This window comes from Myotis daubentonii, chromosome 5 (genome assembly GCF_963259705.1).
Source record: "Myotis daubentonii chromosome 5, mMyoDau2.1, whole genome shotgun sequence".
NCBI lineage: Eukaryota > Metazoa > Chordata > Mammalia > Chiroptera > Vespertilionidae > Myotis > Myotis daubentonii.
In genome coordinates, this window is record NC_081844.1 from 76607280 (window position 1) to 76622131 (window position 14852).

The 14852-nt window shown below is 38.9% G+C and overlaps 1 protein-coding gene across 5 annotated transcripts in view; it reads left to right on the forward strand.

Moving 5' to 3' along the window:
• The window catches only part of RAD50 (RAD50 double strand break repair protein), a 74099-nt gene that overhangs the window by 20868 nt on the left and 38379 nt on the right, over nucleotides 1-14852 (forward strand). For all 5 annotated transcript variants that reach the window (XR_009453064.1, XM_059698343.1, XM_059698344.1 and 2 more), the window contains exons 6-9: nucleotides 9061-9189; nucleotides 9408-9573; nucleotides 12903-13096; nucleotides 13515-13721. Coding sequence is in view for 4 of the 5 variants with exons in the window: in XM_059698343.1 (XP_059554326.1) it covers nucleotides 9061-9189; nucleotides 9408-9573; nucleotides 12903-13096; nucleotides 13515-13721 (696 nt within the window). In the remaining variant the exon portion in view is untranslated. The remainder of the gene's footprint in view (nucleotides 1-9060; nucleotides 9190-9407; nucleotides 9574-12902; nucleotides 13097-13514; nucleotides 13722-14852) is intronic.

The window sequence follows — 14852 nt, forward strand, 5'->3', positions numbered from 1 at the left end:
AGAACAAGAGCACAGTGATGAAAACTATTAAAGGATCTGCTTCATTGAAGGCAACGAGACTAACAAAAATTAACCCCTAGAGTGCCAGAGAACGTGATTGCGCTCCTCCTGTCTTTCACCAAAAGTGCCGGGAGCGCTATCGCGCTCCTCCTGCAGTGTCCAGTTCTAAGTCTCCTTTTATTAGTGATGATGATATTGCTAAATATGTCAATTCTTGCTGTGAAGATGACGATTTTGTGGAAGATATTGAATATGTAACTTCATTTACTTGCAATTCATAAGTTTTTTCCTAAACTGCTGTAAAATCAGCAAAAATGCCTTTGCAATTTTAGCATAGTTCCTAGGATATTGGTTGGCACTCAGAGGGTTAAAGAAGAGGCCTACATCAGACATGATCTGAATTGGAGACCAGACACAGAAGTGTATTCTTCTCAGCACCTTGATGATCACAGCCAAAGCAAAAGGATTGTGATGTTCAAAGAAAAGGCTGGACCCTACTATCATGTTGATTTTACTGCTAGCTGTGGGCGGTTTAAACTATTCAAAAATAGTTATTCATTCCATGATGTGAGAGTGAGTGGTGAGTCTGCCAGTGCTGATGTGAAAGCAGTTGAAGAAACTGCTTTGGAAAGTTTCCAAATTTTTGGAAACTCTAGAGAAGTTGATTTTGGAGGAAAATTACTTGCCAGAGCAAATATTCAATATGGATGAAACCTTTCTATTCTGGAAACAGATGCTTGGAAGGACTTTTATCCATAAGAAGGCCAAATCAATGCCAGGTTTCCAGGCTTTTCAGGACAGAATAATAGTCTCATTTTGAGACAGTATATCAGGAGCAAATTGAAACTCTTTGGATCTGGCACAGTGAAAACCCAAAGGCCTACAAGCATATCAGAGAACACAAACTGCTAGTGTATTGCAGGAGTTACAAGAAGTCATGGATAACCCAGTTGCTCTTCCAAAATGCCCTCCTGAATTGCCGTGCTCACAAAATGGAGTAGTAGTATTTGGAAAATAACATAGACCTATCAAGATTCTGCTTATTGATGATAGTGTTCTTGCACATCCTCCTTTCATTGGTGATCTTCATCCCAGTATCAAAGTGGTGTTTTTCCTACAAATACCACCTGTTTGATCTAACCAATGTATCAAGGAATTGTAGCTTTTAAGACCTTCTTCCTGAGGGGGACCTTTGCCCAGGCTATTGCTGCAGCTGAGAAGACACTGATGCAATTTTGGGAGAATTAGGAACCTTGCTGGAGCTTGGGGTGATGTCACCAAGGAGTGTATGAATAGCATCTGGAAGAAGACACTTAAAGGGTTCATCCATGACTTCTAAGAAGTTGCCAGGGTAAGGAGGTTACAAAAATCAACAAGACTATGGTTGAGATAGCAAACAACTTTAACGTGGATAATGGAAGAGCTCTTAGGGGTGGTTCTGGAGGAACTGACTAGTGAGTTGTTAGAACTGGAATAGGAACACATAGAAGAAGAGGTAAGAAAAAAGGAACTTCAGGAGAAGAAAAAGAAGAACCCCCGCCCCCCAAGAATATTCTTAGTGAAGCCTTTAACAGAAGCTTTTGCAGATTTCAGCTGGCTCCTTAAAAAGTCTAATAACATGGACCCCAACACCGAAAGGTTTTCATTAATAGAGAGGAATATTCATGGTGCATTATCTGCTTACAAGCAAATCTATGATGAAACCAAGCAAACCACCATGAACATATTTCTGAAAAGAGTGACACCTACTTAAGAAGATCCTCAGGCAGGTCCTTTAGGTTATTCCAGAAGAAGGGATTGCTATCATAGGTGATGACAGCTCCATGTGTGTTATTGCCCCTCAAGACCTTCCATTGGGATGAGATGTGGAGGTGGAAGACAGTAATATTAGCCTAGGCCAGTGGTCGGCAAACTATGGTTCACGAGCCACATGCGGCTCTTTGGCCCCTTGAGTGTGGCTCTTCCACAAAATATCGACTTCTGCACATGGGCCACAAAGTTTCAATCGCACTGTACATGTGCACCCACACATGGTATTTTGTGGAAGAGCCACAGTCAAGGGGCCAAAGAGCAGCATGTGGCTCGTGAGCCACAGTTTGCCGACCACGGGCCTAGTCTAATATGTGTGTTTGTGTTTTAGGTTTTAACAATAACAACAAAAAAGGTTGAAAAAGTAAAAAAAAAAAGTTAAAAGTTTGTATTTTAAGCTAAATATTATCACAAAAGAATCAAAGAGTTAAAAAAAAGGTTACAAAGTAAAAAAGGTTATAGTAAGCTAAGGTTAACTTGAAGAAAGAAAAATATTTTTTAATTATTTTTGTGTAGGTTAAGTGTACAGTATTTGTGAAGTGTACAGTAATGTCATAGGTCTTCACATTTACTCACCACTCATTCACTCACTCACCCAGAGCAACTTCCAGTCCTGTAAGCTCCATTCATGGCAAGTGGGTATATGTGGACCGATGCAATTCAAATACATGTTGTTCAAGAGTCAACTGTACTGTACCTTTTCTGTGTTTAGATATACAAATACTGTTGGAGCCGAAACCGGTTTGGCTCAATGGATAGAGCGTCGGTCTGTGGACTGAAAGGTCCCAGGTTCGATTCCGGTCAAGGGCATGTACCTGGGTTGCGGGCACATCCCCAGTAGGAGATGTGCAGGAGGCAGCTGATCGATGTTTCTCTCTCATCGATGTTTCTAACTCTCTATCTCTCTCCCTTCCTCTCTGTAAAAAATCAATAAAATATATTTAAGAAAAAAAAACAAAAAACAAATACTGTTGGGTTACAGTTGCCTTCAGTATTCAGTATAGTCATATGCTATATAGGTTTGTAGCTTAGGAGCAATAGGCTATACCCTAGAGCAGTGATGGCGAACCTGTGACACGTGTGTCAGAGGTGACACGCGAACTCATTTTTTTGGTTGATTTTTCTTTGTTAAATGGCATTTAAATATATAAAATAAATATCAAAAATATAAGTCTTTGTTTTACTATGGTTGCAAATATCAGAAAATTTCTATATGTGACACGGCACCAGAGTTAAGCTAGGGTTTTTCAAAATGCTGACACGCCAAGCTCAAAAGGTTCGCCATCACTGCCCTAGAGCCTAGGTATATAGTAGGTTATGCCACCTAGTTTTGTGTAAGTGTACTCTGTGATATTTGCACAGTGACAAAATCACTTAATGCATTTGTCAGAACATATCTCCCTTGTTAAGAGAAAATATTTGCAAGCTATGTATCTGACAAGGGACTTGTATCTGGAACATAAAAATAACACATAACTCAATAATAAATGAATAATAGTTTGAAAATGGGCAAAGACTTTGAATAGATAGTTCTTCAAAGTAGATATGTGTCCAATGAGCATATGAAAAGATGCTTGACAACAGTATTCATCAGGAAATGCAAATTAAAATCACAATGAGATGCCACTTCATACTTACTGAAATGAGTATAAATAAAAAAAATAAGTGTTGGTGAGGATGTGGAGAAATTGGAGCTCTTATACATGCTGGTGTGAATGTAAAATGGTGCAGCCACTTTAGAAAATAGTTCAAGTTCCTCAAAATGTTGAACATGAATTCTCATATAACCTCAAAGGAAATTAAAACATAAATCTGCGTAAAAACTTGTATAGGAATGTTTATAGCAGTATTATGCATAATAGTAAAAAATGAAAACTCAAATGTCATAAATACCTGATCAATAAAATATGGCATATCCATATATTGGATTATTATTTAGCCATAAAAAGAAATGAAGTTCTCATACATGCTAAGTGAAAGAAGCCAATCACAAAAGACCACATATTGTATGATTCCATTTATTTAAAATGGTCAGAATTGGCAAATTGATAGAGATAGAAAATAGATTAGTGATTGCCATGGGTAGGTGGTAGAGAGGAATGAATAGTGACTGCTAATGAATACAGGGTTTCTGTTTAGAAATTGAAAATGTCCTAAGAATAGAGTATGGTGATGGTTGCACAACTCTGAATACACTAAAAAACATTGAATTGCACACTTTAAATGGATGAGTTGTAGGGTATGCAAATTATATCCCAATAGCGCTGTTTAAAAAGTGATATAAATCTTTAATTAATAAGATTTAATATAAATCTGCTGTAAGGTGTCCAGGGAGGAAGCATGGCTGAGCTGGGCCTTAAAGAATGGGAAATTATATCAACAGATTGGAAGGCATTTTATGTATGTTTGTATTTATTCTGCATTTTTTTTCTTTAAAAATAATCTATGCTCACAATGAAAAAAATTACAGAATATTAATTTAAAGTAAGAAATGTTCTTCCCACTTATTTTTGGCCTCCTAGACACATCCAACCAAAACCTTTTTTTGCATGTATATAACATATATGTGCATATATTCACATGTATATAAGTATATATTCACACATACAAGCTTATCAGAACAGGATTGTGTGAGAAGAGCCTGGGTTAAGTAAGTCAGGGTAAAAGGAGTAAGAGATTATTACAGTCAGATTATGAAGAGTTAGTGGGTTTGGAATTTTGTTCGTAGACAAAAGAATGACAAGTATGCTGTGTCTTACTAGACTAGAGCTGTAAGCTCTGAGGTGGCCAGAAAGGACTTTATGAGGCTAAATTTGGGGTATGTTTTAAACCAAAAATGGGTAGGTAATTAGAGACATAGGGACAGTAAAATGCAAACTGTCTTTGAACACTATCAAGGAAATTCATATAGCTGAAGTAGAGCATATGAATAGGAAATATGTCAAGATAGGCTGGGATAATATCTGATATTTATTTGAGTGGTGCCTAGATTCCAAGATTGTAGCAAACATTGAGATGTTTGTAAATTTCTTTGTTTAATTTGACTATTTCTCCAAGGTTTTAATCTTATTCTCTTCAGAGCCTAGTCCAGTGCCTGGCACATAGCAGGTGGGTCAGTAGTATTTATTAAGTGGGTTATTTCCAAAGTCCTTTTTTGCTCTAATATTTGAGAATTCTTTCCTTCATAGAACTCAGCATAAAGTTTGGATCAAGTCACCTTCCCAGCAGCCATCCAGGGATAGCTTCATTTCACTACTGCACTATAATTCATTCTTAACCATTTTTACAGATTCCCCCAGTCTTTAAGAACTCTTTCATAAACTACTTTATTTCCATCCCACCACACTGGCTCATTTAGCCCTGTTTTTCTTTCTTTCTATCAGTGGAAACTGCTTGAGAAATTTGTTTTCAAGTTCAAAAACATTTATTTTTCCACACACACAAGTTCATAGTCATCTATACTGATACAAGGGTAATATGCTAATTAGACTGGATCCACTGGACATCTGACATCCTTCCGGACAAAGCCATGGTGGCGGGGGCCGAGGCAGAAGTGGTTAGGGGTAATCAGGCTGGTAGAGGAGGGCAGTTAGGGGTATGGGAGAGCAAGCAGGTAGGGGTGAGATCAGGCCAGCACAAGGGAGCAAGCAGTTAGAGGAAAGATCAGGCAGGCAGGCAGAGGCGGTTAGGGGTGATCAGGCAGGCAGGCATGCGAGTGGTTACTAGTGGTCCCAGATTGCGAGAAGGATGTCCAACTGCCGGCAGTCCGACATTCCCCGAGGGGTTCCGGATTGGAGAGGGTGCAGGCAAGGCTAAGGGACCTCCCTCCTCCCATGCATGAATTTTGTGCATCAGACCACTAAGCCTATATAATAAAGATGTAATATGCAAATGGTCATGAAGCGTATCGGCTGACCGTGTAACGACCGAATCATGGATCAGCAGGAGGGTAGGGCAGCCAGCTACTAGCGGGTGGTGGAGAGCTACAGGAGTGGGCAGGGCAGCAAGCTATGAGGTGGGGAGGGGGGACGAGGAGCTACCAGAGGGTGGGGCAGCGGGCAGAGAGCTACTGGAGGGCAGCAGTGAGCTACTGGCACACGAATTCGTGCACAGGGCAACTAGTTACGTAGTAATAGCCCAATTACCCTATTCATTTGTCTCATTTCACACTAATGCCTAAGCTTTAAGTACTCTGCTATATTTTTTGTTGCTTACAAATTTGTCTTAGCTCCTTTTATTCGATTGTGTGCTCTGGGGATAGAGCCAAAACACAAGTGTCAAAAAAAGAATCCACAGCATCTGGTGATGGGCTAGATTTAAAAAATGAAGTAGCTAGGGATGTCACAAACAGTTCAAGCCCAGATAATGTTAATGCCACCAAGAGGCAGTGAAAACACTGACTGAGGGAAGCTAAGAAGTTTTTGAGAAGTAGAGTACCATTGCGGGTTTGGTTCCAGACTACTGCAATAAAATGAGTTGTAATATTTTTCCTGGTGGATACGCTCTCCTCCAATTTGTAAACAACGCAGCTTTGTGAAGTGCAATAAAATGAAACACAATAAAATGAGGTATGCCTGTAATCAGTGTTTTGAAGATTCAATCCATTTCTCTTGTTTAGACTGTTCAAAAGGTATTCATTAAGGGCCAGCTGTATGTCAGTCACTGATCAAAGTGCTTTAAAATGTATTTTGTAAGCTCCACATTAATCCTGTGAGGTATTTAGGAAAGAAAACTGAGACACAGGTTTTCATGTTGGAAGTAAGGGATAAAACCCAGATTTGAGTCCGGGCCTCTCTGATTCCTATGCCCGTACTATTAAACGTCAGATTTATTGATGTATAATTTACATATAGTAAAATTAACCCTTTTAAAAGTATATAGTTCAATGAGTTTGGGCAAATGTATATAGTAGCATTGCTACCACTCCAGTCAAGATGCAGAACATTTCCATCACCTCAAAAAGTTCTTATAAGTCTCTGTAGTCAGCCTTCTCCCTCTATCCCCAGCCCTTGGTAACCACTGATTTGTTTTGTCTTTTCCAGAATTGTCACATAAATGGAATCATAGCTTATGTAGCTTTTTGCATCTGATTTCTTAGCATGTTGCTTTTTAATTAGTTTCTTGCACATTTGGGTAGTTACTTCTTTTCATTGCTGAGGTTATTTTACTGTATGGCTTTATTACAGTACGTCCATCTGTTCCCTGATTGATGGACATTAGGTTGTTTCCAGCTTTTAGCTATTACAAATCAAACTGCTATAAACTTGTGTATGGGTCTTTGTTTGTAGTATGTTTCTTTCTAGGGTAACTCTCCAGGAGGGGAGTTGGTAGGATGTATGGTAAGTATATGTTTAACACTGTGAGCTGCCACTTTTCAAAGTGGCTGTACCATTTCATAGTCCTACCAAGAATGTTTACGATTGAAGTTGCTCTGCATCCTTATCAGCTCTTACATTGTTAGTCTTTTTTTATTTCAGCCATTACATTAGATAGGTTGTATCTCTTGAGTATTTTTTTTTTCATTGTGCCTTTAATTTTTCTAATGTCTTTGGATGTTGAGCATCCTTTGTATGTGTTTATTCGCCATCTGAATATCGTTTTTGGTAAAGTGTCTTTGATTCTTCTGGCTATTTTCAAAAAATGTTTTAATCCTCACCCAAGGACATTTTTCTCCCATTGATTTTCAAAAAGAGTGGAAGGAAGGGAGGGAGGAGGGAAGAGAGACAGAGAAAGAGAGAAACATTGATGTGAGAGAGACGATGCTCTAACTACTTAGCAACACTGGTCAAGGCTATTTTCAATTTTTTTTGTCTTACAAGCTGAATATTAAAAGTGCTTCAGATAGTTTGGATACAAGTCCTTATCAAATACATATTTTGTAAATATTTTGTTAACTGCTTTTCAAAGAGCAAGAGTTTAGTTTTTATGAAGTTCAGTTTATCAATTTTTCTTTTATAGTTTTTGTTTTTTATCTAGGAAATCTTTTCCTGACACAAAGATTTTTTTCCTGTATTTTCTTCCTGACATTTTATAGTTTGAGTTCTTACACTTAAGTATATGCCCTATTTCGGGTTAATTTTAAAATATGTGTGAGGTAAGGTTGAGGTTTGCTTTTTTGCATACAGATGTTTAATTGTTCCAGCACACAAAGCCTAGGTCATAACCATTACACAACTCAGCATCCCAGTCTCATCTCTTATTGTTAAGTATATATGTAGCTTTATACAAGTCCTCCAAGTCTCCTACCTAGTACATAGTCTCATAGGATTAAAGAGAATGTATAGGAGCAGCTAGTACAATGTCTGCAAGTTGGTAGGCATTCAGTCATGATAGCTGTAACTGTAAATATAAAATTACTTAAAAAAATTTTTTTTTCAGCTAACATACTGAACACCTGTTATATGTGCTAGTGATACATTAGTGAACAAAATTCCTATTTTTATAGTGATTACATGCTACTGATTAATTTACAAATCACGAGATGGTTTGATACAATTTTATTAAATGACATTAAAGTTGAGGATGCATTTTGGTGCAGCTTTGAAAGGTTACAATAAATAAGCACTGTAGTAATGCATTAGTTTAAAAATCAGGTTCTACAAATGTCTTGTAAGAGGAATCGGTCAGCCTTGGAAATGTAATGGCAGTGGAAGAGCATCACCCAGGAGAATGCTCTGAACCAGGTCACACATATTCCTAGGTGATGAGGCAGCCAGCTCTCCCAGGAAGCGGACCACTGAGGTTATTTATCACATTTCAAGTGTTCAGAGTCCTCTGTGCTTGAGCCAACTTTGAATTAAAGTATAATCTTCCATGTAAATTTGCCTCCAGGCTCAGAATGCACTGGTGACTCACCCTGAGTCTCTAGCCCACTCATTTTTCCTAACTTTTTAAAATACATTAAATAGCTAACCTTTTGAGGATTAAATTCTTAAAATGTGGTACTTTGCATAATGTGGCTCTAAGTATTCAATTAATGAATGACTTTTGGGGGTGTTGAAGATGAGACATGGCTTTGGAGTTAGATTTGGAGTTTACTGCTTTTCTTTACTAGCTATGAGGAGTTGGGCAAGTTACTTAATGTCTCCGATCCTTAGTTTCTGTATATCCCCTTTGCAGCATTGTTCACATTAAATGAGATCTCTTTTACCAAGTGCCTGACCCTGGCACATCTTATGTATTTTTCTTTATCCATCTGTGTTGTAAACTATAGAGAATTTTATTTATCGTAGAGTGTTTGTTTATTTCCAGAATCGTCTCAAAGAAATTGAACACAATCTCTCTAAAATAATGAAACTTGACAATGAAATTAAAGCCTTGGAAAGCCGAAAGAAGCAAATGGAGAAAGATAATAGTGAACTGGAACAGAAAATGGAAAAGGTTTGTGGTGATAGAATTTTGTTCTTCAAAATTCTGGGCTTATTATAGTGAACCTCATTTTAATCCATTTTGCCACTCATTTTGAAAGAAAATCCTTATAATGTTTGCCTTCCAAGTATATGTTAAGAGGAAGGATATTGAATACTTTTTTCATACTTTGTACCTCAAAGTGATATCTTCTTATACTTATTAAAGCTCTTTATTTTGGTTTTGCATAGGTTTTTCAAGGGACTGATGAGCAACTAAATGATTTATATCTCAATCACCAGAGAACAATAAGGGAGAAAGAAAGGAAATTGGTAGACTGTCAGCGTGAACTGGAAAAATTAAATAAAGAATCTAGGCTTCTCAATCAAGAAAAATCAGAGCTACTTGTTGAACAGGGTAGGGTAAAGTATTTACTTGGTCTTTCTTACTGTAATATTATGCATTTTCAGCATGAATGATGAATCTCCAGGGAATTATGCTGAGTAAAAATAAGTCAACCTCAAAATATATACAGTGTATTGCCATTTATGTAACATTTTTGAAATGCCAGAATTTTAGAAGTGGAGGACTGATTAGTGGTTGCTAGGCTTACTAAGTAGGAGGAGGGGCAGGAAAAAGGTTACTGTGGGTATAGTTATAAAAGCAACAAGAGGGATTCTTGTGGTATTGGAACTGTTCGGTATCTTGACTGTTGTGGTAGATATATGAGCCAGTACAGGTGATACAATTATATAGAATTTAATAAACACACATACAAATGAATACAAGTAAAACTGGGAAATCTAAATAAGTTTGTAGGATTGTATCAGTGTCTGTATCCTGGTTGATAATGACACTACAATAGGTCCTTCGAATAACTTTTATTACAATGTTTTTGAGAGGCATAGGAACTTAACTCTTGTCTATATCAAGTAGTCTATGGTAAATTTGGTTTCATTATATGTCATTTCATTTAAAGTTGCAGAATCTATCCATGACTTTAAGTGAGGATTTACTTTATAGTTTTGCAAAATGTTACTAAAATGTTACACAGTTTCCTGCTTAAAAAATTCTAACACCAGGTGAGTGCATTTTTTCCACACCAAGCAATTTTCCAATTCTTGGCAACTGGGTGTCCTGTAATTTAATTTAGTTCTGACACTAACTGTCTGAAATTAGCACAGACCCCACAGATTGAGGGCTCAGTCCTGTGAGACTGCCTTCCATTTCCAATGGCCATTGCCAAGTCCAGGTTGTCTGTCACCTGTTCTTCTGACCACTGGCTATACATCAGGCATTTCTATACCCCTTCCTCACATTCAATAATTTTCTATAATAGCTCATAGAACTCAGGGAAATATAATTTCTAGTTTATTATAAAGAATACAGCTCAGAAACAACCAAATGGAAGAGATGTATAGAGTAAGGTATGGGGAAAGGGCGTGGCACTTTCTAAGAACCTCCATGTGTTCACCAACCTGGAAGCTCTGAAGCTCCTTGTTTAGGGGTTTTATGGAAGTTCCATTATGTAATCATTATTGATTAAATTATTGACCATTGACGATTGAACTGAATCTTCAACTTCTCCCCAGAGTTGGGTAGGAGAGTACTGAAAATTCCTATTCTCTAATCACATAGTAGGCTCCTCTGATAACCAGGTCTCATCCTACAGGAGTCACTTCATTAGAATAAACTCAGGTGTGGTAGAAAGAAACTTATAATGAAGAATAATAAAAGAGAAATGTGTAAGTTGACCATATCTCCGTGATGCCCACCAGCCAATCAGGAGTGAGCATGCAAATTAACCTGACAAAAAGATGGAGGGTTAATTTGCATACACAGGCGGAGAGCAGAGTGAGAGAGCTGGAGGCTTGGGGGGATGTGGCTCCCTTGGTCGCTCCCCACAAGCTGCCTGGCGGAGAGCAGAGCAGGAGAGTCAGAGGCTTGGGGCGGGGTGGGGGGGGGGGGGGGACACATGGCTCCCTTGGTCGCTGAGAGCAGAGAGGGAGAGCCGGCGGAGAGTGGAGCGGCTTGGGGAACTTGGCAGAGTGGGAGGCCATGGGACAGAGACAGAGCAGGAAGGGAAAACCAAGAGTGCGGGGAGCACCAGGAATTCTGGGAATGGTAGTTCTGGTGGCAGCCCCAGGACCAGAAGGGGAAGCCCAGAGCCCAGGGAGCACCAGGAATGCTGGGAATCGTAGTTCAGGTGGCAGACGGATCTCCTAGAGACTAGGTCAGCCATGGGTAAACTACGGTCTGCGGGCCGGATCCGGCCCGTTTGAAATGAATAAAACTAAAAAAAAAAAGACCGTACCCTTTTATGTAATGATGTTTACTTTGAATTTATATTAGTTCACACAAACACTCCATCCATGCTTTTGTTCCGGCCCTCCGGTCTAGTTTAAGAACCCATTGTGGCCCTCGAGTCAAAAAGTTTGCCTACCCCTGGTCTAGGACCTAGACACTAGAGCAGTGGTTCTCAACCTTGGCTGCACATTAGAATCACCTGGGAATCTTTTCAAAATCCTGATTTCTGGGCCTCATCCTCTGGAAATCCTGTTTCTTTGTGATGGGGTGGGGCTACAACATTAGTAACAAACAGAATTTCCGGAGGATGAGGCCCAGAAATCAGGATTTTAAAAAGATTCCCAGGTGATTCTAATGTGCAGCCAAGGTTGAGAACCACTGCACTGGAGCAAAGTGAGCCTGGAGCAAGTTACTGTTGTGGTGGGGGATGGAGGGAAAGCAAAGGTGAGAGACATAAGTAAAATCAGAGTGTCTAGGAAAAATTAAAGGGAAGATATCCTAAAACTTCCAGGAAATCTCCACCAATGAAGCAAAGAAAAAAAAAGCCTCTATAATTCTGTGAGCAGCAAATCAAACTGGGTTGGGGTCTCAGACAATTCGCTCATATGATTGCAAAGACAGACAGAAACTCCCAGATTGGAGATGGCTCCTCTAAGGGCTCCCAGATTGGAGAGGGTGCAAATCGGGCTGAGGGACCCACCTTTCCCCCCAAACCCCCCTTCCCCCGTGCACAAATCTTCGTGCACTGGGCCCCTAGTAATGAATAGCAAAAGACACTCCTCTCTTGCCCTGGCTGGTGTTGCTCAATAGTTAGACCATTGGCCCATTCACAGAAAGGTCTCTGATTTGATCCCCAGGCCTTTCTTTGTCGGGGCATCCAGCTGATGTGTCTCTCTTACATCGATGTTTCTCTCTTTCTCTCCCCTTCCACTCTCTAAAAATCATTGGAAAAAATATCCTAAGGATTAACAACAACAACCAAACAAAGACATTCTATCCGAAATTCTAAGAGTTTTAGGAGATCAGTGCCAGGAACCAGGGACAAAGACCAAATGTGTATTTCTAATTATATTACAATATCATAGTTACTATTTGGGGAGACAGGGCACAGAATATAAGAGATCTTGCTGTATTTTTTTTTTTACAACTACATGTTAATGTATGATTATCTCAATTTTTAAAAAATCAGCTAAAAAAAGAATTACATCTACAGCTCAGTCCATGTGGCTCAATGGTTGAGCGTTGACCTATGAACCAGGAGGTCACGGTTCGATTCCTGGTTAGGGCACATGCCCGGGTTGTGGGCTTAATCCCCAAGTGGGGGTGGCGGGGGGCAGAAGGCAGCTGATCAATAATTCTCTCTCATCATTGACGATTCTATCTCTTCTCCCTTTCTCTCTGAAATTAATAAAAACATATTAAAAATAATAATAATAAAGGTCGTCTACAGCAACAAGCAGATCGCCATCAAGAAAATATCCGAGCTAGAGATTCATTAATTCAGTCTTTGGCATCACAGTTAGAATTGGATGGCTTTGAGCATGGACCATTCAGTGAAAGACAGATTAAAAATTTTCACAAACTTGTAAGAGAGAGACAAGAAAAGGAAGAAGAAACTGCCAGCCAACTGATGGTAAATATTGTTATTTTCTTTTGTTTGTGTCCAAATCTTTAGTTATGTTGTTTTAATTTTTGGATAGACCTTATTTTCTTATATTTTGGGGTTAGTGTTAGGATAGAATCTGATATAAGGTAGAAGAAACTTTTATGGAAGCAAATTTTTAAATGTGGATAAGGCTAAAAATATGAAGAAATGCAGGCCTATATTTTCTATTTGATTTTAAGTAATATTTCTTTTTCTTTTACCAGAAAAAGTAAAGAAAAGGTTTGCTCAGAGTTAAAAATGATTATCTGTGGGTGCTAGCCATTCCATATTTTTTAACTTTTTAATATTTTCCTTAGTGTGCATGTGTTACTTTGATAATGAGGAAACTCACTTAATGAATTATGGAGTGAAAAAATTGTTAATACTTTTTCTTATATGTATTTAGAATGACTTTGCAGAAAAAGAAACTCTGAAACAAAAACAGATAGATGAGATAAGGGATAAGAAAATTGGACTGGGAAGAATAATTGAGTTGAAATCAGAAATTCTAAGTAAGAAGCAGAATGAGCTGAAAAATGTGAAGTATGAATTACAACAATTGGAAGGATCTTCTGACAGGATTCATGAACTGGACCAGGAACTCACAAAAGCTGTAAGACAAAATAATTTTAAGGTGTAAGACATTTAGAATCTTGTAGTTTGAAGTATTTTTTTCTGTTGTTAATTCTAAGATTATGACATGTTAATTAAAATATCTATCTTGTCTAACAATTTCATGTAAAATGAATTCATCTAAATATCTTAATCAGTTAACCATTTGGTTCTAGAATCCAGTGGATTAAAAATTAGAATCACCTAGGAAGTTTTTTAAAAGTACTTATGCTTAGACTAAGTTTACTTCAGACCTTCCAAAATCAAACCTCTCTAGAGTAGAGCCTGGAAATGTGCATTCAGAACAAAACGAGGCTATTCTTATGAGTACCTTGGTTAGAACCATTTACTTAAGTTAAAAAAGAAACAAGTATTTTTCCTCTAGGTTCCATACACTGTAGATCTTAGAAATTTTGCCATACTACCACTTTTTCTATGGTGGAATCTTTCTTAGCCCACCTATTCTTTTCATGAATTTCCAAATTTTCTTCCTTCTTTCTGTTTTCTTCATTTACATCCCCACCACCAAAGTAAACATCCTAAAGCTGGGAATTCCCCCTCTCAGGTCCTACTTTGATAATGTAATTAAACACTGCTTTTTGCTTCCTAATTTAACATCTAGTGTATGTTTTGTCAGTTTAGCATTTTATCACAATACTAGAGGCCCGATGCACTAAATTCATGTAAGGACCTTGGTCCTGGCCCCTGCCCACTGCTGCCATGGCCAGGGGCCTCTGCTGCCTTTGCGGCAGCCCCCACCTGCTGCAGCTTTGTCCGGAAGGAAGGACATCGGGTCTAATTAGCATATTATGCTTTTATTATTATAGACTAGAGGCCCGGTCCACGAAATTCGTGCACTGGGGGATGTGGTTCCCCCAGCCCAGCCTGCCCCTCAGTCCGGGAGCCCTCAGTGGATGTCCTACTCATGGCCACAGTCTGGCAGCAGAGGCTCGGTGCAGGCGTCCCGTGTGTGTGTGTGTGTGTGTGTGTGTGTGTGTGTGTGTGTGTGTGTGTGTCTGTCTGTCTGTCTGTCTGTCTGCCTGCTGGGGCCTGCCCCCAGCCGCGCCACATAGGCTCCGAGCAGTTGCCGTGTGTGTGTGTGTCCAGTGGTAGTCTGCTTCCAGCCACATTG